Source organism: Silene latifolia, chromosome 2 (assembly GCF_048544455.1).
Source record: "Silene latifolia isolate original U9 population chromosome 2, ASM4854445v1, whole genome shotgun sequence".
NCBI classification, from domain to species: Eukaryota; Viridiplantae; Streptophyta; class Magnoliopsida; order Caryophyllales; family Caryophyllaceae; genus Silene; species Silene latifolia.
The window spans coordinates 133,520,051-133,546,340 of NC_133527.1; the positions used below are offsets into that span (position 1 = coordinate 133,520,051).

Below are 26,290 nucleotides of genomic sequence, written 5' to 3' on the forward strand. Positions count from 1 at the left end.
GGTATGAGATGGACGCGCATGGGATGGCTGGGTTGAGTCACCACGAGATGTCTAGCAGTCTTCCGCTGTGTCTTAAACGTTTGTTTACTTTAGTTGGTTTATCATTTTGGAACAGTTGTGTTTTCATTTAACAGTTTTGGTTTGGACATGTATCGCTTTAAACTTATTTAATAAAGTACGTTCTTTTATGGTCCGTTTGATATGCATTGCCTCGGGTAACCAAGATGGTAGCATTCTCGTGCATTGGGTGGTCTTGGTAAGGCATTTGGTGTGTGTGGGGGTGTTACATTGAGGGTGGTATGGGACGAGAATGCTATGATATTAAGGAGTGGGTTGAAGCGGTGTGGAGCGAGTTAGGGGCTATGGAGTATGGGAAGGTGATGGTTGAATGTTGGGCCATTTGGGAGCATCGAAATAAAGTGGTTTTTGATGGGTTGGATGTTGACCCGAGGGTCATTGTGAAGACGACAAATGACGTGTTTGCGGAGGGTGTAGAAGGGGTGGTGGATACCGTTGCTGTCAGGGAATGTAGGAGCGGAGAGAGTGCAGAGGACGGAGGCAACCATGGTGGATGGAAGCCAGCCACGAGTGGTTTTGTGAAAGTTAACGTGGACGCGAGGGTGAAGGAGGGGGAGGGTGTTGGAACGGGGGTTGTATGTAGGGACGAGATGGGCCATGTTCTATGGTGGGGTCTTGCAAAACCGTGACGTATGTTTGGAAGTTCATGAAGCTGAAGCTATGGCGGTGATGGATGGGTTGGAGGAAGTGTAATACCACGGTTTTCTAGGTCTTGTTACGCGGCCGAATAGGGCTAACTCGACCAAGTAGAGTGTCGTGTGTTTTCTGGTCAGGCTACTATCCAGGAACACTCGTCCGAGTAGTGTAATACTCGGCCGAGTAAGGGGTACTAGGCCGAGTACTCTTGGTACTCGACCGAGTAACCGGTCTGACGGGATTTATTTCCGCTGTTTGATTAAGGATGATTAAAGGTTATATAAATCGTGTTTTTACAGTTTAAATTCATTTTACCAAAACCTAATTATATTCCACACTCCTCTAATCATCCTTAATCACTCTCAAGGTAATTGATCGTTTGTGAGTCTTTCGTTCATCTCTTTCGTGTCAGTTCGTTGGTAAGTCACTAATTTCATATCTTTTGTTTAGAGTTGTCCTTTAGGGTTTTACCCTAATGTTTGGATTTGGGGAAAAGGGTTGTTTGGCATTTCTGTGATTAGATTATTGTTAGGTGAATGATTCGTAGAGGAACGTTTCTAGCTTCCGCTGTATACTCGTGATTCGGATCGGTGATAAGGTAGGGTTTCCCTACTCAGTTGCCTGTTTAATTGATTTAAGATGAATTGTTGTTGTATTGACATGATTAGTATCATTGTTGGAATTGTTGGTTATGGATTGGTTGTTGTTTGTCTATGTTTGCGAGGTGCGTACTCGGCTGAGTGGAGTCATCATTCGGGAATGCCTTCACACCCTTGATTCGCCCCTTGTGGTTCTCGTCACAAAGGGGAATGTGCACATTAATGGACATGGGTTATTGCTCGCTGCGATGAGCGGGGATTAGGTGGGCAAGGCTGCGGTCCCCCACTGGCGGTGATGATTACCTGTTGCGATGGGTAATCTGGCAGGACTACACACTTAAGTGTGTAGTCGGATACTGGATATGATTGGAGTTGGAGAATGGTCGTACAGTTGTTTGCCTTGGTTGTTTCCTTGTGATTAGCTTATTTTGATTATTCAGTGAATTGACCCCGTTGTGTTTTATAAAACTGTGGTGATCCATTCGGGGATTGTGAGCAGATTATGATAGGTGATGATTACATTTAGCTGCGGGGACGAGGATGGGATGTCATCACTTTGAGTTTAGCTTCCGCTGTCACGAGTTTAGATACTTTGTTTTGATGTATTGGGATTTATATTCTTTTACTTTGGCTTTTAGTTAAGACGATGTATTCGTTAAACATTATATTTAATAGTTGTTCTTGGATGGTTACTTTTGATATACTTACGTCGGGGAACCGAGATGGTAACATCTTCATATGCTAGGGTGGTCCTTGGTAAGGCACCTTGGTATATGGGGGTGTTACAGGATGCACGACGGAGAGGACATCAGCGAGTGGAGATTGAAAGTGATTGTCTTCAAGTTGTTGAGCCGCTGCGTCGGAAGGAGCATGGCAGGAGCACGTTTTCTCTTCTTATTGATGATATTTTATTGTTAAGCTCTCAGTTTATTTCAGTTTTTTGGTTGTATACTAGTCGTATAAACAATTGCTTTGCTCATTCTTTAGCTCATTTAGGTTCTAGAGTTACTGACCGTTCGGTCTGGTAAGAGTCGTTCCCACCGAATGCTAATAGTGCTTTACTGTTTTATTTATCTTTTATTATAGAATGCCTTCGCGTTTTCCTTTCAAAAAAAAAATGTCTAAAGTCACAACTCGGAGCTAGGGTGAACCAAATGCCAAAAAACTCAAACTTACCTTTCTCAGTCCCTCCTAATAAAACGAATCTGTCGCCTTCCGCCTTCATTAACGAGTTATAACTTGTATCGACCACATTTGGCCGATACAAGTTATAACTCGTTAATCGTGGACAAAAGTAAAGATGCCTAGGAAATTGCAAGGATGTTTATTTTCACAATACACATTTTACTCATATTTGACCATATTACCCCTCCTATTTCCACTTGTTCAACGTAGTACGAATGTACGATACTTGCACATAGACAGAGGAAAAAAACAATATGCCCCACCAGCAATCTCCCCAATTTCCCCTATAACCACTACCTCCACCCCGATCATGCACCGCCCCACTCCGACCACCGCCTCCCTTCTCCAGTCACCACAGATGACCACCGGCTACTTCAATCCCCCAACATTAACAACCTTCTCTCCAAATCAGCGAAGTCGCCTAACTCCCTTCACCGGCAACGTCGTCTTCCTCACGCAAATGGTGATGCCATCCTCTCATCTCAATTGGCGTTTCACACCGCCCTTCCCACCCACCGTGATGCCGCCCTCTTTCTTTGTACCGACAAACCCGCCATTTCCTTATTTCCTCAGCACGATCAGTTCATCCACCGCGCCTTCATCGCTACTGGCGACCCACGCCGCTCATCGCCTTGCCGTATTGCCAATTTACCGCCAAGCAACAACACGTCTAAAGAACCGAAAACCCTATATAAAACAATTAAAATCCAACAAAAATTTGAAAGAAAACATTAATTTGATTATTAATTTGCATTTTAACAAATTACGTACCTGTTATCTACTCAAAATTATTATCTATACTTGAATAGTTCAATTGACTGAGAAGATGTGCACTTAATGATAATAGAGAATTTGGTTTAAAACTTTTTGGCCTAGGGTATGCAAATGGAAAGAATTGCGCAAAATGTATTGAGTTGAGTAAAAATCGTACTGCGAAAATAAATTACGAATTGCAAAAGGCTTGTCTTTATTTATGCAAGTGGATTTTATTTGACCCGTCACAAGATTGTGACGGATATTACCGGTCACAAATGAAAATTTGTGCCTAATAAAACGAATCTGTCACCTTCCGCCTTCATTAGTGAAACTTCTGGGTCCCTTTCCGTAATCTCACAGTAACATCATCCACTTGGAGTTCCAGTTAGTAATAATAAATAAATAAACCAAATTTATTTTAATTAATTAATTAATCAACTAATAATAATTCCAGTGTAGGACTCAGTCTCAGAGTGTACTCGTGAGCGAGACTAACCGACTCTCCTTGAATGGGGCGCAACTCAGCGCAACTCGACTCGCCGCCACCGGTGGACGACGGAGATCTAACATTTCGGTCGCACTCCGACCGCGCACTATCTCTATTCAAACGCACTCACCGCGGCAAACTCTTCGATCGACACTTCTCCGGAGGTAGACACCGTTCGCGCCGTAAAACATTCCAATTGAAAGGCAATTCCATGATTTATTGGATCATTTTGGTGGCGGTTTTCGGCTTCGCTTTGGCCTCCATGTTGCTTCAGAGCTCTATTACCTCCGTTTTTCGACAAGGTGGCGGCGGCGGTCATCGTGGAATGCCTCCGCGTGGGATCAGCCTTGGTACATTCTTAAGGTTTCATTCGCCGGACCGCTTTTTATTGCAAGGACGCCTTCATCATCTCAGGATGGAGAACAGGTCTGCTCTTAGACCGCCTAAGCTTGCTCTTGTAAGTTTTCCTTTCTAATGCTTTCTTGTTATACATTATATTCTGTTTAATGTTTGGATACATCTCTGTTCATGTTAGTTTTTCTCAAATTAAAGTATTCTTGAACCCACTCCTTCTTGTTGCTGTTATACATTGTCTGTGCTAAATCTTGGGTATTGCGACCTTACCATCCGAAACCTACACGGTACAACTTGAATAAGAATGGAGGCCTTGTTGACCACATATGGGAATAACTGAAATTGTTCAACTTTGAATTTAGTGAAGAATCTAGAATCAAAGCATTAGCCATTGAAGCAAAGGTAAAAAAAGATGGTTAACAACTATGTACAAGTAACTCTGATTGGAATGAGAAGAGTCAGGGTAATTATATCAAACATGGCATGACTCAAATGAGTTTTCTGTAAATAGCTGTATCTGTGCATATATTAAATATAACTACTAGTGGCCATTCGGACTATGAATGGTTATTGGTTAGTAATGCTGGGATTGTATGAATGGTTATTGGTTAGAACAATGCTGGGATTGTATGAATGGTTATTGGTTAGTAATGCCATTCGGACTATGTAACCCTCCAACAAGCTTTCTAAGGCTAATGAATAATGTACTTCGCTCTTTTATCGATAAATTCATCGTCATATATTTGGATGATATTGTTATATAGAGTGTCTACAGGAGGAAGATATACAAACATTTCTAGTGTTTATTTCGTGATTTTTCTTTCTCACCATTTAATATACCTATCTAATTGTGTAGTCTATTTCTATATATAAATAGCCACTCAATTCCTATTAGAGTTATATCTTGTAGAGGTTTTGGATCTAGTGATATTAGAGCCTGTTAGCCTTGTAAAAAAGGCAGTGATTGCGGTTCCACCATTACGCAAAAAAAATACTTAGGAACTTTTGTTAATGTTTACATACATCGACTTACGTTAGCTGATTAACCGCTCCCACCAAATCAATATAAACTAGCTGTGAAGGTAAATGAGACGAGAAAGTGTAGCTGTAGCTGTACGAAGTTCAATGTAAGCTATTGTTATTTGTCCCTTCTTCCAATATCCATTTCTCTAATTGACTTTGTGTTATACATGTTCTGTGGTGTCAGATTTTGGGAAACTTGAAGAAGAATGCTGAGTCATTATTGCTGTTCACTGTGATGAAGAACTTACGACATATTGGCTATATGCTAAAGGTATTCTTTTGAAGTATCATATTTCTGTGCTTTCTCTTGCATGCGTGTGTAAGACTTTCTTTAAGACATCTGACTTGCGTTGCAGAAGTTGCTGAATATGTTGCATTTAGGAGTGACCTGCGTATAGAAATATCTAAAGTGGTAATTGTACTCCCATCGGTTTCACTACCTCGGTGTATCTTGTTGTAAACATCAGTTTGAAGACTGAGAGGGTCGTTAAAGTTCTTGAAATACCGGCAGTACTCTATATTTGAAAAGTGTCCTGAATTGTTTCCCCCAATGATCCTGCTGTTAATTTTGTATATGGCACTAGAATTGGTGCCAGACGAGTATATGAGATCTGAAAGTTAATTATTTTCTATAAAATTAGTTGAAAAAAAAAGGTATCAGATCTAAGTTAAAAGAAAAAAAAATGAAAGAAATGGGTAACAAATAAGGAGTAGTATTTTACTGTTAGGGAGATTCTGGAGCATGAAAGAATTTGGAGAAGTATGTGCTAGGTTAGAGACTTTCACTCAGCACTATTTCTCATATTATTGCTTACTAAGGTATTAGGTTTTAATGTTTTATGTAATGTTTTGGAAAAACTGATTGATACTAAAATTTCATTAGAAATAGGCTTTAACTCATTAAAGTTCTGTGACAGCTATGCTATCAGAAAAATTGCATGTTGCAATTCGCAATGTTTCATATAGATCATCTTTTGCTGGCTTGAGAAACTGATTCTACTCCAGTTAGACTTACCTCTCTGTTTTTATTTTATGGCCAAATATTTCTCCGTGAATCTGTGAAGCTTCTTAGTAATACTTTAAAGAAACAGTATCTGTCTTCTTTTACTTGTTTTATTGATGACAATAATAGTATTTTGATGTTCGACATTAAACAATAATATATTTCATTTTTTTGGTGTTATTGGCTTGGATTTCCCCTAAATAAGGCAAGTTATATTCCCATATTCCCATTCCTCTCACTCTTAATATCCATTATCCATTTCTTCCCTATCCTTTTTTCTTTTGCTGCGGTGCAGAGTGATGTTTGAGAATAACCATTCGTGTGTGTGTGTGTGGAGCGGAGAGGGCTTTGGAGTTTGTAGTCTGTATTCTATCATTATCTATTTGTTATAGATTTGTGCAGTGTATATTTGATGTATGTTTATGAGTTTTTTTTTTCATGCGCTGATCAATTCTTGTTGTACCAAAAATGTCTTAATTGCTTTCTGTCGGGTCTGTTTTTGGGGCCCTACCTGTCTGCTTAGTTCTTGAAAATTCAGGTTCTGTAGCATCATTCATAATTTGTGTCGCTTTTTGGCAGCTATATGCTCTGAAGGATGGGGAAGCACGGGCAATGTGGGAAGAAATAGGAGGTCAAATGACAATTTTAAATCTTGAACGATATGGCCATTTTGATTGGTCCCTGTATGTTTGCTAGTTAACTACTACACTTTGTCTATTGACTAATTTGAAGTTTAAAAGAAATTACTTTAAAGTTTAAACAACTAAATTTTTGGTAACCTTTCTTTTAAACAGTAACCTGCACTAGTTTACTATTTTTACTTTCCTGGGTACAGTTTTGAGGGTGTCATTGTAGATTCAGCTGAAGTGAAAGATGTCATATCGAGGTAATTATTTTTTTGATTATTTGATATTTTATACATCGGAGTGTATGATAATTTAAGGGTTGTCCTCAACCTTTTACTTTCGTACATTGTGTTACAAATGAATTGTCATTGTGAATTGTCGTTATGTTGGATTGGTATTAAGTAAGATACTTCCAACTGAAATTAATAGTTTGCCTGTCATATTTGTTGCTGCTAAACTAAGTTTCTACGTACAGAGATTTTACGAGCTCTATATTTTTGCAGCCTCATGCAGGAACCATTTTGTTCTGTACCACTTGTATGGATAATTCAAGAGGATAGTCTTGCAAAGCGCCTTTTACATTATAATCGGATGGAATGGCAACCTCTAATATCTCACTGGAGACATGTATTCAGTAGGGCTGATGTTGTTGTCTTTCCTGATTTCTCTCTCCCGGTACACATGCCATTTCAGTTTTTTCTTGTGTCGTTTTTTACCTTTCTAGTGATATATGCGATTTTGTTACTGTTAATTTTTCTCTCAGTCTTCATATCTCTGTGTATCAGATGTTATATAGTTCTCTAGACAGTGGAAACTTCTTTGTCGTTCCGGGATCACCAATAGATGTATGGGCTGCTGAAAGCTATGTCAAAAACCATTCCAAAGCCATGTTGAGGATGAGCAGTGGATATAGTGCAGATGATGTACTGGTTTTAGTTCTTGGAAACTCCGTCTTCTACAATGAACTGTCATGGGATTATGCTGTTGCCATGCATACTATCGGACCTCTTCTTACAAAGTATGCAAAGGGAAAGGATGACAGTGGATCCTTCAAATTCATCTTCTTATGTGGCAATGCCAGTGAGGGCTATAATGATGATTTGGAGGTGTTTAAAACATAACTTTTCTGCAGTACTTATTTTCATTTATTTCAAATTTTTCTGTGGAGTATAGTGTGGTCTAAATCTATCGAAATATATCTTATACCTTGTTTGGAATTTTGATGAAGGGATTTTGAGGGAAAGAGAGGTGAGGAAAAAGGAAAAAAGATGCTTTCCATTTTTTGGTTAGTAAATTGGATTGGGGAAATTTAGTGATTCATTTTCTCTTTTACCCTCTTTTACCCAAGCCAAATATGAATAGCAACATTGGAAATATTTGAGAGGAAAACATTATTGACTCATAGCCCCTCCCCTTCCACCACTCATCCTTCCACCTCTGCCCCTCCTAGTCTCGTATTATTGTACCAAACCTTAGTTTTGATGAAGCAATATCAGCCTTCGTGCAAACAATTGTTCTTCATTGGAGATAGATTTTATGGGTTCTACCTTGTTTCGATGCAAGGATGCTAAACATAAAGAGTTACTTATGAAACCATAGTACCCTTAACCCCATGGCAATAATTATAGGAACCGATTAGTCGAGCTCGAGCTAAGTTATCAAACTAAGTTACCAAAGGGGATATAAATTGTTGTGACCACAATTGAGGTGTTGGCTTATTCTATGTTCATGTATCACGGAGGAGGATATCATGCAGAATCATCCAGATCAAAGTAGCATTTATTCACATCCATTGCATTTGCAGGCACTACTTTTGACATTTTTTCATGACTTTCTTATTCCGTTTTTAGCACATTCTCTTACCCTTTTCCGATCCAAATGGCCCCTTCATTTCTTTGGTGAAACTATGTTCTTATTTCATTCATACGGTCAGGGTGTTGCTACACGGCTAAGACTTAATCCAGGATCACTGGGGCACTACCGTATGGACCATGATGTGAATGGAGCGATACTGATGGCAGACATTGTTCTGCATGGATCATCACATGAAGAACAAGCTTTCCCTCCATTCCTAATTAGAGCCATGTCCTTCGGGATACCCATTATTGTGCCTGATATTTCAGTAACTAGGAGATATGTGAGTTTCTGGAGCTCTGATATTTGACATTAATTTGGACAATCTTTTTTTTTTTTCTGTGTCGCGCGTGTTTTGCTTGGTAAAAGGTTCCTCATTTTGTAGGTTGTTGATGGTGTCCATGGGATGATTTTCTCTAAACACAATCCCGATGATTTGCTAAGAGTCTTCTCAATTTTAATAGCAAATGATAAGAAGTTGTCCAAATTTGGTCATGCTGTTGGATCTGCCGGGAAGCTCCTTGCCAGGAACTTATTAGCTTCAGAATCAATCGCAGGCTATGCCAAACTTATGGAAAACATTCTTAGTTTTCCTTCAGATGTTTTTTTGCCCGCTCCAACTTCTGACATTCAACAGGACTCCTGGGATTGGAATTCCTTTATTGACGTGATGGAACAATCAACTGATAATGATGAAGGCAATATAGTAGGAGATCCCAGTATTGTCATTAATCTTGAGGAAGAATTCAGTAGAACTGCTTCTCTGAGAAATAATTCTGAGGAAAACAATGAGCTTGCAGGACAGGATGTGGTGAGTGCGGAAGATGTAGATGATGTTGAAGAAATAGCCAGCTTTGAAGAATTCCAGAGATTAGAGATGGATCAGGCATTTCCCTTGCCTTCTGACTTTTGTTTATTTTCCCATATCCATGGTATCAATTCTCGGTCTCGTGCTTAATCTCATAGTCGGTGATCATGGCCTGATCTCTGTAGCTGGCCCATAATCTGCTGATACGACACAAATGTGCAGTAGTTTGATATTCAAAAGCATGGTAACTTTGTCGTGATGCGGCTTTGTGACCCAGATTTAATACCATTCCCTCATCCCTCTCATTCCGTCCAATTTGTTTTCACCCTTTGTTTTATATTCCTTGGCGATCGAGTTATTGCGTAAACTAATCAAATTGTTTGTTGCTGCACAGATTGATGAGAGAATGGAGAAGGATCCTGGTACTTGGGATGAGATATACCGAAATGCTCGTAAATCTGAAAAGCTCAGATTTGAAGTAAATGAAAGGGATGAGGGTGAGCTACAAAGAACAGGCCGTTTGTTGTGCATTTATGAGGTGTATAGTGGAGCTGGGGCCTGGCCTCTTTTGCATCATGGTTCCTTGTATCGTGGGTTAAGTCTGGTAAGTTCCCTAAGAATCTCAAATATTTCCATGTATTTCTATCACATACTTCCATGCTTATGATATATTGCTTCCTGCTTTTGTGGTACTTCAATTATTATATATCTTCGATTCGATTTTTTTTGGATAAATCATATGATTAAATGCTGAAGGTGGTAATAGAATGATAAAACTTAATATACTAAGCTTGGATCATAAAATCCAGAAGTTTAAAGCTATTTGTTCTGAGGCAAACATTGTAAAATCTTCACCCCAAAATGGCAACTAAAAAACACCACAGAACCCCGAGAATACAAATGGTAACAGAAATCTACCTTGGTGAAGGCAGGGCTAAATGTGAAGACTGATGCCAGTTACTATGGTTGAAGTGCTGACAATAATTCTTTTTCCTTATTTGGGATAGTATCTTTGCAAAAGCCTTTTCGAAATTAACTAAATTCTCCTTTTCTTATGGAGTCCTAAGATTTTACTCTTAAAATTCTTTGTGGTGTGACAATGGATTAGTACTTAATTATGTATTTTAGTTATGTATTTAGGGTGAGCTTCTGAAAGGCTACTCAAATTTGGAATGCTTATTATGACTTTATGAGACTCTTACTTCCCTATAAACCTCATTACCAGCATGGTCCACTCGTAATCAACATTAAGACGGTCTTCTGAGTGAGCCAAGTCTGGCTAGCACCACCCGCTTGTCCAGAATAGAATAATGAACTGATTCACCGTGCCCGACATTCATCTAGTAAAGAAAACAATTGTGATGCATAGGATTCCGTATCCCTTCTGTTTTACCTTTTTCTTATAACATCAGAACTTATCATTCTTGAGTCTTGACCGGTGTTCCCCCAAGAAAGCAAACTGCTGTATCGTAGCCCTAGACTTCCCATTTGCTACAATTTTTGTGTGACTTAATGCTGCAAAACTCTCCAACTTTTCATCACCAATCTCTATCTATGTACTCCCTCCCAATTTTTTTCCCGTCTCCTTTTGTAACTCTCCATGACGGCACTGACCTTATATTTCGACACACACACACACAGAACTAGGATCAGGTGAGCCCCCCTTATCTTGTTGAGTCCTTAGGTCTTCATCTCAGCCGTTAGATCAAGTAAATGAAGGGCCAAGATTTAAAAAAAAAAACAATAGGGGGAAGAAGGATGCAGTCCGGCCTGTGGCCGGTACAGGCCAGCCGGCAGTTCGACCGGTGGCCAGGGGGCCGCGCCGGTGAGCTTTCTTTATGTGTGTTTTTGTGATATTGTTTAGTGTAAGTTTTACTATTGTTTAGTATAATCTGTGATATTGTGATATTGTTTCTGAACTCACTCACTCAAATATTTAGAGGGACTCGCCTAATCCCAACTATATATAGTAATCAGGATCCCAGGAGTCGCCCTATCTTTTTGAGTCCCTAGTTCGCCATCTTAGCCCTTAGATCAAGAAAATGAAGGCCCTGGTGAAAAACACAAAAACCACGTGCGACTCGCTGGCCATTCATGCCACTCGTGCATGTTTTTTTCGTTAGTTTTTCAATGTTAATTCGTGCTATTGTTTGCTATAACTCGTGATATTGTTTAGAATATTCTATGATATTGTATCTGGACTCACAGTCTCAAATATTTAGAGGGATTCATGGGATCCGAGCTCTCTGTATAGGGACCAAGTGAGTCCATGCTTGTTGTAACAGTGTAATCTGCATTTTATAACACATGTTTCTCATGTTATGACACAAAAAAAAGGATAAGTACCCTTAGAAACGAAGTTGTAACACTTGGAACTGATAACAAGAAAATGGGAAAATGACCAAAAACAAACATAAATTAAAAATTTTGAACTGGAAATAACATGGTTGATTTTACAATGAACTTGACATTTCGTCATCCATCGTCGTCTTTTTCATTTATCTTCATACGACACTTCACATTTTTTCATCGTCCCCTTCGCAAACTGTTGTATCGTATCGTAGCCCTCTGCTTGCTCATTGCATGGCTTATGTGTATAATGATATAATGGAGCATCTAAATAGCTAGTAGATGTTAGTTATCTTTTTGGCTTTGTTAGCCTTTAGAGGATAATTTTGTAATACTACTCCTATTTTCTATTCCTCTTGTGGATGAATAAAAATAGGAGATAATTTTCTTGCAAAAATAAAAATAAAAAATAATGGTGTGATGTGACTCAAGCTTGCATCACATGTAGACCCGAAATGTTGACCTTTGACCCAATAGACCCGAACCCGAAATGACCCTTTTAATTTATGGTCAACATCTGACCCGACCTGACCTATGGGTCAAAGATAAATTTATATTGAATGTGAATATAAAACATTTATAGCACTAATATTATTGAAATATTAATTATATATTAACATGTTATATTAATATTTGTATTTGCGTTCACCATGAACGGTTTTAAAGGATGATTCATGTCAGCCGACCCCAAATCATTTTGGGATTAAGGCTCTGATGTTGTTGTTGTTGTTGTTGTTGAATTTTAAATTAAAAATACAATTAAAAAATCAATGTTATATAACTTTAATACTATTTATTAATAAAAAAATTTCCTAAAATAATTGTTAAAATGATTTAAGTTCTACAACTTTTTCAATATAAGTAATGCAAACAATTAAATGACCCCCTTAAGTTTTCTTTGATGTGGTTAAACTCACATCAAAGCAAATTTAGGGGGTCGTTTACCACTTTCGCGGATTAAAATATTAATAGTTTAATACTAAATATGTTTTTTTTTTTTTTTCAATTTTAAAAAAAGGTTTAAAAAAGACGACGGGGGATTTCTTTTACTTGTTTTCCGACCCGTGACTGGACCTGTCTGACCCGTTTGACAGGTGTAGTCACGTGTTTTTGAATATACGACGTTTTATTTATTTATTCATGTGCGTTTGTTGTGCTTATATTCATATCAGTCTAGGAGAACAAGAAGGCTAAGTTCAGATGATGTAGATGCAGCTTATAGGCTTCCGCTATTAAATGACTCTCGGTACCATGATGTTCTCTGTGAAATGGGAGGCCTGTTCTCTATTGCATATAAGGTGGATGACATTCACAAGCGACCATGGATTGGGTTTCAGTCTTGGCGAGCTTCGGGTAAAGAGGTAACTTTCGGAGCTAAGTGATAGTTTATATTGCGGATTACTGTCTTGATGATTAAAATTTCAAGTCTTTCTAGAATTTGTTTGCTTACAAAAAACAATGCTTATGGAGACATATGCTACTATTTATCCTATTCCTGGTTTAAGATTGCGGAATCAGTTGCGATAGCGGTAACGGTGTCGCGGAATCATCCTCGACTCGACCGTCGCGCTCCTAGTCGCGGTTATCGTGGTGATATTATTCGACAAGCTTTTGTAGATGTTTTATCATCTATTGGCCGTTTCATATAAAGTTGAGATAAATTCTGTTTAAAAGAATTTATTTAACCAATGCTATACAATTTTATGAGCTTTTCATTACAAAATTTGACTGATACAAGTTATAACTCGTTCATCGCGGACAATATCGGGCCGAGTTGGCCGATACATAGTCGTCTTGACCGATATTTTCCTATTTTTAATTTACACGAACATATCGAGATATCTCGTATCGGCCTTCTCTGATACCGAAACATCTCAGATTATCAGGTTATACGATATGTCTCGGAAGAGATTAAACCATGATCGTATTACACAAACTATTACACTGTTTGCTAAGCTCATGCTGCATGCTTATATACTCCCTCCGTACCACACCAAAGGTAACACTTACTATAAACGGACGTACCACACCAAAGGTAACATTCCTTATTTGGCCCACAACATTACCAAATTATCCTTATACCCATTTGATATTTACACAAAATGTCATTACATACCCCACCTACCAACCCACAATTAAACACACATTTACATACCCCACCTATTTTTTCCCTCTTTACCCTTACTTTTTCCACCTTTTCTTAAATACTCCATTTTTCCCTACGTTACCTTTGGTGTGGTACGGAGGGAGTATTATATTTATATGTATACGATGAGACAAATCTAGCGCTGTTGTATAAGATGATGCTTCTTATTTCTGAATCCCTATCAGAGGTCAAATTGTAGGTCTGATCGTGTGGTTCAAACAGGTTTCCCTGTCTGTTAAAGCAGAAAAGATTCTCGAAGAAAATATACAACATCACATTAAAGGAGATGTTATGTACTTTTGGACTTCTTTGGACCTGGATCATGCACAAGCTGGCAGAGATAGCTTGATTTCTTTTTGGTCAATTTGTGATGCCTTGAACCGGGGGAACTGTAGGTACAGATTATTGTTTTCAGTTTTTTTTACATTGAATATATGCAATTATTATTCTTGTCCATAAAATGGTTGTTTGTTATTACTATTTCGAGTGGAATTCTGTGCTTCTTCTAGCTGTAAAGTTGAAAGTGAACTGGTTAATTGTGTTACAATTTTATTTTGCCTTCAAAATATTTGGCCCTTTATTGGAAGGTACATTTATGTGGGAACCAGAATGGTGATTAGTCATTTTAGCCTTCAAGAGATCACATAAAAAACATGGAATTTAGATAAATAAACACAAAGCAGGAGATTTTGTTTTTCAGTTTCAGCAGAAAAGTTGACTGAACTAGTAAACAGAGTTGTGTGACCTTTCCTTTTGTAAATGTTTACAAGTCTAGCAACCAACTCGCCAAAAATCTTTTCGTAACATTTTTCGTTCACATCTTCTGAAGATAGCTTTCTTGATTATCTTTCGCCAGAGGTGGAAGGCTTTGTCAATTACTTCCTGATAGAGGACAAGAGGACTAATATGGATTATTCAATAGGATCTTTTTCTAATATCATTAGAGTGACTCTTACAAACTATATTAAAATGTTGTTGTGCACATGCACTACCAAATGCAATCAAAGGCTAATTATAAGGGGCTTGCATTATCCATGATGTATTCTAGTAGGTTTCTGTTAAGCAAATAGCCAGAATACCAGATGCGTTTCACGTGCTTGTGTATTTTTTTTCAACATACTTTCTTGGTTAAGCTGCAATTTTCAATAGTTTAGTATTCTTAATTCATTCTTCTCATTTCCTGACACTATTTTTAAAGAGTGCATTTTTTTTCAAAGAAAGCAAAATGGCTCACTAAAGTAGCTGCACATCTTTCTATTGTGAAGTGTAGTCCTTCGATGCGACGCAATTTTTAACTAGGGTTATTGGAAACAACCTCTTTTTGTTGCTAACATAGGGGTAAGGTTGCGTTCATCCGAACTCCCTTTACCCTGCAATTTGTGGGTGCCGCAATGGGGTAATATTGTTGTTGTGGTTCACTATATATGTAGAATATATAGTCTCCCTTTGTTTTAAAAGAGCTTTGAAATTTTGTTTTAAGTGTCATCGACAATCATTATAGAATTAATTAGTTTTGTAGAATATTTGGATCTTTCTTACTAGGCTCCAGATTACAGGAATGGCTTGGACTTTTATTATAAAATATGAGATGTGCTATACGTCATCAACTTTACTAACATTGAGGGAGGGAGGCTTAATGCATGCAATACTGCCTCAAAATTATGTAAAATTTCAGTCTCGGTGATCTACAAACCCTTTACAAATTTGTAGCCTACGGTGTTGTCTTACATGCAGAGTATGCCACGTGCTCCTTCAAAATCCTTTTTTTCATACTCACTATGTTTTCTTCTCATGCTTGCGGATCATCCTACAAGACTTCTTTTCCATAGAAAGCTTATAAACTTGAGAATATGTTTTAATATTGTTAGGTACATGCTCACTGCTCAGTTTTCTTAATGCAATGAAGATATATCCAGAAACATTAGTTTTCGTGGCCTTTTGACTATTTTTGGGCTGACCATTTTTTATGAATGTTCCTCAGAGTTGCGTTTCAGAAAGCTTTCCGTAATATGTATAGCTTGCCCTTAAACGCCGAAGCGCTCCCTCCAATGCCTGAGGACTCAGACCATTGGTCCACATTGCATAGCTGGGTCATGCCAACTTCTTCTTTTCTGGAATTCATAATGTTTTCAAGGTAAATATTCAGAAACATTTTATCCCTTTCTTCCCGTGATCCTTTTGTCTTAGGGAGTAACTTATATATAAAATTGAAATTTATATCCTTGAAGGATGTTTGTTGATTCTCTGGATGCTATGCATAGTGACACCAGTACACTAAGTGAGTGCCCTCTGGGGCTATCAGAACCTGAGGTAATTTCATCTCCTGAATTTCATTCATGTCCTACACGGTTTCATGTAATTCTTTATTGATTGGCCGTAATTTCAGAAAAAGAACTGTTACTGTCGGATCTTGGAACTACTAGTCAATGTATGGGCTTATCACAGTGCTCGGAAGATGGTATATATAAATCCACAAACTGGACTGCTCAAAGAACAGCACCCGGTGGATCAAAGAAAGGGGCATATGTGGGTCAAATATTTCAATTTCACACTCTTGAAGAGCATGGACGAAGACCTTGCTGAGGCAGCAGATGATGGTGACTTGCAAAGTAGAACGTGGCTGTGGCCACTGACAGGGGAAGTGCATTGGCAAGGTATATATGAGAGAGAGAGGGAACAACGATACCGGATAAAGATGGATAAGAAACGCAAAATAAAAGAGAAGCTATTTGAGAGGATGAAGTATGGATATAAGCAGAAATCTCTTGGAGGGTAGTGAGTTACACATCATTCCTTCATTCTATTTAATACACGGAGTAGAAAAATTGTGTTCTGAAGGATGAACGGCTTCTCAGTTCTTATAGACGTAGTAGCAGTTCTTTCGGGTGGATTGAGAATTCAATCCGGTCGCTGAAATATTCTTTGCCAGCACTCCTTACCAAATTACTGTGCATATGATCTTCATATAAGAGGTGAAGGACCTTCAACGGGATTGAATGATATACCAGCTTATTCTTAGGTCAGGTGTCTTGAGTTTATAGCAGTAAGTGAAGAATGAATTATGAAGATCGAGGCGGCAACTCACTAGATTCCTTTTTGGTCTAATGAAGTTTATGCACAACAAATGTGTAATTGTAAATTTCACTTTTAATGCAGTATATGCGATTTTGATCATCAGACTGCCGCTTACTTCCATCCCTTGTGTCTAAACCTTCATCCAAGTTAACGCACTAGCTCCTACCTTTCACTCGAAACACTTGCGTTGTGTAACACTTGAGCTAATTTAATGGTAACTAAAGGAGTCATTCACAATTGAAATTCAAAGTACTTAAATTAAATAAACGTAAAGTTGTGTCAAAGGAAATAATCATCATTATCATTATATATAATTAAAACAGGAAGTATTCGAGCGATTATAGAGAGTCTAACCACTGTCAATGACTTCTGAGCTCCCACATTAAAAGTTGGGATTTCGAGAGATGTGAGAGAGTCCAGCTTTTTAAAACTACCTACAATATTTAATTGGGTATTTAATTAAGCTACTGAATTTGCATCCAAGAGTTGATCTTTAAAATATTAAATATTAATTATTGTTAGAATCATACGCATTTCACCTGAACTATGATATCCCTCTATATTAATGACATAATCTTTAAACAAAGTATTCCGATTGAGCCATTTGATTCAATATTGTATCAAAACAAAAAAATGACATAATGTCACTATAGCCCGTTTTCCCCCTTAACATAAGCTGATAACATACCCTCCCCGTTTATTTTGAACCAAATAAGTACAAATTCCAAATAACTATGTGCATTAGCGCAGCGCCGCCGAGTCGAATAAAAAGGAAACGAGGATAGCAAAACACAAATGTGTTGGAGAGAATAACAAATTAAGGCCAGAAGACGTGCTACACTCGAATTGAGACGATTAACAACAAACAATAAACAAATACACCAACATAAGGAGTACACGTGACATACATTAATAAATTGAGATGATTACCATACATCAACAATTTAAAATTAGCTGTCAAAAAAAAAAAAAACAATTTAAAATTAGATAAAAATAACTCCGTGAGATGTAGATATTTTAATTAATTATTGTGTTGATAAAGAAAATCTCTCTCAAAATCTATATATCCATCTAAAAAATAAAACGAGTTAAATAATACACCATTTATGTGGATGAAACAAATATTCTGTTTTTACCTATGCATTATGCATTTGTCTTATTCATATCACATCGTATTTTTGTGATATTTCCGTTTTAAGTTTAAGATGGAAATCTCCGTCTTAAATGAAAATTTGTGAGTGTATATACTATTTTTCATATGCATAAGTTGACATAGGTTATCACATTGACTTTGAAATAAAGCTTTCTCGATTTATTTGTTTAAGCCCGTTGAAAATCTAGGAGCCCATTAGGGTTCTTCAATGGGCCGGGCTGGGGTGTGGGCCAAGTTGAGAGGTTGCAAACCTAACACGACCCGAACATAGGACATGAATAACTTCTTTCACCCCGAGCCTAGCCCATTAAGTAGTAGGTCACACGAGGCCGGGCCGAATCTTCTTTATTTTTATTTTTATTTTTTTTAGTGTTGGGATCAGGCGGGACCAAAGACATTTGAGCATTAGCCAGCTCGAGGTTGTGTTATGGGTTGGCCGGACTGGAGTTTCGTGGCCTAGAGTTACGGGCTGAGCTTAGTTGACCCGCACCGTTATACACCCCTATAACCTGTAGTCAAGCAAGGGTGTACATGTTGCTAGAGTATAAAATCAATCTTAGGACTCCAACCATTAATTTAAGTTTTTGGTTGAAATGGTTTCTTAATTTCGTATCCTAGCCAGTGTGACAAAAAAGGTCACAAGTTTAAATCTCACCACTCATCATCTCTAAAGTGGAATGTTGGCAGCAGGTATAATATGGGGAGGCCTTCCGTTACATTTACACTTCAAGCCCAAAGGATATTTGCGTGAGAGGGAGTATTAGAGTGGAAATTAAAGCACAACAGTGGAAAATACTATGTAGTTTAAAAACGTTATAGCCTTCTAAACCGTTTCATTACTAAGAGTTAAAACAATGAACGTTAAATGTGATATGGAAGAATTACAAATTGCCCCGTGCGAAGCACGGACATTCCAACTAGTAATTATTAAAATAAAAAAAACAAAGAAATCATTGACTCTCTAAAATCCAGATGATGACAAAATTAAATTTTATTTGGGCTACCTTTATTTATCGTCAAATTTTATTTTTTAGGAAATAATTATGCGTTGATGAAATGTAAAATGTATTAACAAATTATGAGACACAGTCACTAACCCCACGGTTAATATTATTACTTTCACGACATCTCCGGTTACGCTTGTTTCTTTGATTACTCACGCTATTATGACAATTATATCCATTCCAATTAATTTTATCAAACTCAAATTTAAATAAGTAAAATAATTTTATTAAATCGAATTGTTAACTAATTTTTCGTACTTTCTCCGTTGTTTCTACCGTTACTTTCTAGATTCCCGTGTCATGCTCCGTGTATTTCTTCATGCCCACTCTGCGGTGCTCATTTCATCGATGTACTCCATAAATGCATCTTTCCTGCATTAAACACCAAATAGCGGAAGTGATAGGCTATTGCACACCTATGCAAAAATAAATACCCTAGACACAAATGAATGTAGTACGTAGGGGCCGAATCCACAGAAAGACGGTTGTTGTTAATTAGTTGTTATGGAGTGAATATTATCAAGGTCGATTATCGTATGATTGGTTGGTTGGATAATGGAAGAAAACAACAATGATAAATAAATAGTTTAGGGAGGTCGGGTCACACATGCAAATTATGTAAATGCTCAAATTAAACATAGGAGTTGATGAATCGTTAATTGTTTAGGCTTAGAGACACCCACCTTTCGATATTAGTGTCAACCATAGACCGGGTCCTAGAGAAACTCTCGTTTATGACTAGGTCATCCTACTACACATGCTTAGTCTAATCCAATTCCATGCCTCTCACCTTATAGAACGAATTAACAAATTTAATCTAAGATAGTGATCAATTATCAAAGACTAACAAAACAATGCAAACATGTAAAAGAAACAATGAAACGATATTATAACATCCTAGTTCAACAATTGCAAGAACTACTTATGCATGGTTTCCCTTATTCCCTAGACAATTGAATTACTTATGCATAATGAAAACTAATCTAGTGACATATGAAATGATAAAGATAAACATACTAACTAGTGATGTAAATGGCTAAGGAATAATAAAATAATACTAGAAATGAAATTACCTTGACAATGGAAATAGAACTTGAATATAGAAGAACGACTACTTGAAATGGAAATTGTGAATGAACTTGTAATATAAATTGAAATGCTTAAAGAAATTGTTTATAACATAAAGGAAATGATAAAGGGAAATCTAATCTAACCTAAATTAAGAACTAAAAATGAGAGTATAGAAGTGGTGTAGAAGGTATGTAAGAAGTGTAAGAGGTGTCCTTTAGGTCCCGGATCAACACCCTTTATATAGGGGTGAATGATGAAACGTAAGCAATTAAGAGGGAGGTAACCCCGATCGGGGTCGTGGTGATTTGGCTCCGTCTTCTTAATTCTTCTAGTTAATGCACATAGTATCCAATGTTGATATTTAATGCCTTGTTTAATCATCTGATAATGATCTTAAAGCATGGCATCCAATGTATTCTCGTATCCTAAGCTTCCATCTAGTTGGACTTGATTTCTTGGGCTTGATTTTGCATAAGACTTTATTTTGCATTTTCATTTTAATCCATATCTTTATGCATGCAAATCCATGTTACACTTCAATGTTGGTCCAACTCATGCTCCACACTTAGCTTTACTTCTAGTTTCTTACACAAGTGATGGAATAAGCTTCTAAAAGCTCAACTTCCTACAAAATGTGACAAAACATGCAAAAACAACTAGAATACAATATTAGCTCATAAAAACACTAAGGTTAGTGAAAATGACATACATATTAGAGTTAAAGTAGGGGGTAAAAATGTATATAAAATGGACTTATCAGGAAGTAACAACATTCTAGCATAAAATGCATTAACATAAACTAGCACGAAAATCGTATCAAAAGTAACTAAGGGGAGGCATAAATATGTATATAATTATGACTCATCACTAGCATAAATGACATATAAATGGCATAGTTAGCACAAAAACCGTATCAAAAGTAACTAAGAGGAGGTATAAAAATGTATATAAATATGACTCATTATTTAATATTTATTTAAAGCAGGGCTTTTAGGTTAATGACCGATAACTTTAATTTGATAACTTCATGTTTTGAGTGATGATTTGTTTTTGTGAAGTTGATTTTTAATTTAAACGGGGGGTAATTTTATAACTTAGTGTTTTAAGTTCGAAACTCACAACTTTGAGATAAATATCTATGGGGAGAGGATGTGTGGAATAAGATCGTCATTCATGGCGGATTGGCTGGCCTGATGGTGGGAATGTTGTTGTAATACTACGGTTTTATGTGTCTTAGGGTACTCTATCGAGTGGGGCTTACTCTGTCGAGTAAGTATATTTTTACGCAAAACAGTAGTCTGCCTGATGGGTACTCGATCGAGTAAGCTTGGCACTCGATCAAGTAAGGGTCACTCGATCGAGCGATCGAGTAAGTGACTTACTCGATCGAGTAAGTGAGTTTTACGGGCTGAGTTTGACGGGTTTTGTTAATGATGCGAGATAAGTATAAAAGGTTGTCCGTCACTTTTCTTAGTTTCTTTTATCTATTCTAAAACCTAAGTGAGGAGAAAAGGAGTTACGTAGTTTGTTTGTCATCGCATCTGATGTGATCATTATTTGCGCACATTTAGTCCCCTAATTGAGTCCATTTTGCATACTATTATAACATTCTATGACCATTTTATCCGTCAAAAACTCCCTATTTTCTCTTCTATCGCATTTCATATGTTTTGTAGGAAAGAAGACAATAAGGCGGAGATTCCCGTTTTTCGTGCATATTCGGAAGCTATTTGACGATGTTTGATGGACTAGTATGAAGAGGAAGCAAGAACTAAAGACCAATCCCATAAGAATAAAAAGAAAGTGAAGAAATAAGACGCTGTCACAGAAGAAGAGCGGATTCCCACGAAGACGCCCGACTTGCAGTGACAATGTAACACCCCCATACTCCAAGTGCCTTACCAGGGCCACTCAGGTATGAAGACATTACCATCTCGGTTACCCGACGCAATGATAATCAAACAACAATGAAGAAACAACGTTTATTATAAATAATTTAGCGAATAGTTACAATCCTCAAAACCAAACCAAAAGTACGATACATGATCTCAAACTGACTGTTCTAACTGAAATGTAAATAAACTAAAAGCTACAGCGGAAGACTCCTATCATCATGTCGTGGCATCCCACTATCCCAAGACTCATCTCAATACCTGCTCAATATCTGCTCACCATCCCCGAATGGATCACCGCAGGTTTACAAAACAACACCGGGGTCAGTACTAATCACACAATCAATATAAACAACAACGATAAGATAAACAGACAGCTTACTGTCACACACACACACAACCCATCGATTCCAATCCTCTCAATACTGACCGTCCACTTTGGACCACCACCCCGGGGGGGACCGCAGCCGTACCCACCAAATCCCCGCTCCACATAGTGAGCGATAAACCCTGTCCATTAATGTGCACATCCCTTCTGTGGCGGGTTCCACAGAAGGCGAAACTAGGGCGTGAAGTCACTCCCGCAAGTGACCCCACTCAGCCGAGGCCACGCCTCGCGAACCATCAACAACGATCACAACCACAAACACAGTACAATTATTATATCAAACAACCAAATGCAACACATCAACCAATATCCCATTATGGGACTAATACTGAGTAGGAAATCCTACCTGGTATGCACACAATCGACGGTCTCTCTGGCCGAGTCAAAAAGCCTCTTCTATGAACCCTCCTCCTATCATACAACACATAGAGACTACCACATCACATACTACACATAAAACCCCCAATCTCTAAATTAGGGTTTAACCAAATCAAAGGAAATACGATAAAAAGGGTACATAGATCTTACCCTCGACGCAAGGAACTCAACGATACGAACAACGACAAGAACTGACCGTCCGAACTCCGGGAATTGCTAAGAATGCGATTAAGAAGATGAACTTGTTTGCTTTCTCTCTTAAACAGGAATTTAGGTTTTGTAAAAGTGATTTAGAATAATGACGACGAAGCTTAAATACCTTAATCGCATAATTAACAAAACCCGAGAAAACTCCCCGTAACACCGGACACTCGATCGAGTACCCAAGGTACTCGATCGAGTACCCCCTTACTCGATCGAGTGCCCCAACTACTCGATCGAGTACCCAACAGGTCAGAAACTATTTTATTTCGCAACTTACCCTTACTCGACAGAGTAAGGCCTACTCGATAGAGTACCTCAAGACTTATAAATACGGAGTATTACAGTCTTCCCTCCTTAAAAGGAACTTCGTCCCCGAAGTTCAAACCACTACTAAACAAAGGTACTCCCACAACATTCCCGACTCACAAGCCAAACAAAATACAACATAAAACATGATACTAACCCAACTCATCCCGACAAACCTACCGACACAACATATAAAAGGGGTATAAAACTCTTAAAAACTGCTCGCGATCATCTCCTACCCCTCTAAAAGAAACAAGGTTACGTCCCCGTAACCATACATACCTGATCAAAAAGGAAAGGGTAACGCTCTTTCATAGCTTCCTCTGGCTCCCATGTAGCTTCCTCGGTCTCGTGGTTAGACCAAAGGATCTTAAGCAAAACTGTCTCACCACTCCTAGTCTTTCTAACCTTTCGGTCTAGAATCTGCTTAGGCACCTCAAGATATGATAAGGACTCATCTAGCTCTAAGCTCTCTGCCTCTAACACATGTGACGGGTCACTCACATACTTCCGCAGCTGCGATACATGAAACACATTATGCACTCTCTCTAATGCAGCTGGTAAAGCCAGACGATAAGCAACTTCCCCAACTCGCTCTAAGATCTCATAAGGCCCTATAAACTTCTGACTTAGCTTGCCTTTCTTCCCAAATCTCATAACCCCACGCATAGGAGACACTTTCAAAAGAACCTTGTCCCCAACTTGAAACTCTATATCCCGGCGATGTAGATCTGCATAACTCTTTTGTCGATCTTGAGCTGCTCTCATCCTTTCCCTGATCATCTTAATCTGTTCCACCATCTCATGCACCATCTCTGGTCCTAAAACCACTGTCTCCGCACTATCGTCCCAACAGATTGGACTCCTACATCTCCTCCCATACAAAGCCTCAAACGGTGCCATACCAATACTTTGGTGTGATAGGCACATTGTAAGAAAATTCTATCAAGTCCAACCTCTGCTCCCGGCTACCACCAAAATCCATCACACAAGCTCGCAACATATCCTCAAGAGTCTTGATTGTTCTCTCGATCTGCCCGTCATCTGTCGCGGGATGAAATGTTTGTACCATCTTCAAAGTTGTTCCCAACGATTCCTGCAACTCCTTCCAAAACCTCGATATAAACCTCGCATCTCTGTTAGACACTATGTCCTTAGGGACTCCATGTAACTTCAAAGACGTTCTTTCGATAGGCCATAGCCGATTGTGCCTTAGTCCATGTATCTTTCATTGGAACAAAGTGAGTGACTTGGTCGACGATCCACTATCACTCAAATCATGTTGTTACCTTGTTGACTCTTGGCGGACCCACAATGAAATCCATGGAAATGGATTCCCACTTCCACTCAGGTACCTCTAAAGACTGAATCTTACCTTGTGGTCGTCTCTGTTCCCCTTTAACTCTCGGCATGTCAAACAACGGGACACAAACTCAAATTTGTCTCTTTCTTCATCCCAGGCCACCAAAACGTTTTCTTCAAATCCTTGTATAGCTTGTCTCCACCTGGATGAACTGAATATGGTGTGCAATGCGCCTCTGTCATGATAGTCTTTTTCAACTCCTCATCATTAGGAACACACCACCTACCGTCAAACCTCAAACTACCATCTGTATGGATAGAAAAGCGGGACACTGTCCCTTTCTCTACTCCAGCTCTCCACTCAACTATCTTAGGATCCAAAGCCTGCTTACCCCAAATATCATCATAAAACTCGAGATGTACTGTCATATCACCCATGGCATCACCTTTCTGCATCATATGTATCCCAAAACTCGCTACCTCATCCCTTAGCCTCATCAAGGATAGAGCTGTACACAGAGAATGTACACTCTTCCTACTCAAAGCATCAGCAACAACATTGGCCTTCCCTTCATGGTAGATGATCTCCATGTCATAATCGCCAATCAGCTCCATCCACCTCCTCTGTCTCATGTTCAACTCCTTCTGCGTGAAGATGTACTTGAGACTCTTGTGATCAGAAAATACCTTAAAGATTGCTCCATAAAGGTAATGTCTCCAAATCTTGAGAGCAAACACCACTGCACCCAACTCCAGATCATGAGTAGGGTAGTTCTCCTCATAAGGCTTCAATTGCCTAGAAGCATAGGCAATCACTTTACCATTCTGCATCAACACACATCCCAGCCCATTCTTCGAGGCATCTGTATAAACCTCAAAGTTCTCGCTCCCTTCAGGCAATGCTAAGACAGGAGCTGTGGTCAAACGCTCCTTTAATGTTTGGAACGCCGTCTCACAACTCTCATCCCAACGAAACCTGTTCTCTTTCCTCATCAACGCTGTCATCGGTCTAGCTATCTTGGAGAAATCTTTCACGAACCGTCTGTAGTATCCAGCTAAACCCAAGAAACTCCTAACCTCAGCAACATTCTTTGGTGCTTCCCACTTTGTCACTGCCTCTATCTTCGCCGGATCCACAGCTACCCCATCTTTAGAGATCACATGCCCCAGAAAAGCAACTTTCTCTAACCAGAACTCACACTTGGACAGCTTAGCATACAACTCATGATCCCTCAAAGTCTGCAACACGATCCTCAAATGCTCCTCATGCTCCTCCTTAGTCTTAGAGTAGACTAAGATATCATCGATAAACACCACTACAAACTGGTCCAAGAACTGTCTGAAGATTTTGTTCATCAAATCCATAAACACTGCCGGCACATTAGACAACCCAAACGGCATCACCACGTACTCATAATGGCCATACCTCGACGTGAAAGCTGTCTTTGGTATGTCCACCTCTCTAATCTTCACCTGATGGTACCCCGACCTCAAATCAATCTTAGAAAAGACTGTTGCACCACTCAACTGATCAAACAGGTCATCTATCCTTGGCAAAGGATACTTGTTCTTTATCGTCACACGGTTCAGCTCCCTGTAATCTATGCATAACC

At 38.5% G+C, this 26,290-nt stretch overlaps 1 protein-coding gene across 2 annotated transcripts; it reads left to right on the plus strand.

The window, feature by feature from the left end:
• The first annotated feature begins 3,604 nt into the window (after positions 1–3,604).
• Positions 3,605–17,081, plus strand: LOC141643010 (uncharacterized). Of its 2 annotated transcripts, XM_074452030.1 has the most exons (15): positions 3,616–4,198; positions 5,303–5,389; positions 5,475–5,530; positions 6,701–6,804; positions 6,957–7,007; positions 7,251–7,422; positions 7,533–7,853; positions 8,681–8,884; positions 8,987–9,487; positions 9,804–10,013; positions 12,931–13,119; positions 14,127–14,299; positions 15,886–16,038; positions 16,133–16,214; positions 16,291–17,081. In XM_074452030.1, the coding sequence occupies exons 4-15, from the start codon at positions 6,734–6,736 to the stop codon at positions 16,678–16,680; spliced, it is 2,517 nt and encodes an 838-aa protein (XP_074308131.1). In that variant the 5' UTR covers positions 3,616–4,198; positions 5,303–5,389; positions 5,475–5,530; positions 6,701–6,733; the 3' UTR covers positions 16,681–17,081. The 2 variants fall into 2 exon arrangements, with proteins under 2 accessions (XP_074308130.1, XP_074308131.1); XM_074452029.1 differs by lacking the exon at positions 5,475–5,530 and having other exon boundaries at positions 3,605–4,198.
• Positions 17,082–26,290: the final 9,209 nt, after the last annotated feature.

Coding starts and splice junctions, on each gene's coding strand:
- LOC141643010 (XM_074452029.1), top strand. CDS start 3,764: ATGGGGCGCAACTCAGCGCAACTCGACTCGCCGCCACCGGTGGACGAC. Junction 6,805..6,956: donor GGCCATTTTGATTGGTCCCT/GTATGTTTGCTA, acceptor TCCTGGGTACAG/TTTTGAGGGTGTCATTGTAG. Junction 7,008..7,250: donor GTGAAAGATGTCATATCGAG/GTAATTATTTTT, acceptor ATATTTTTGCAG/CCTCATGCAGGAACCATTTT.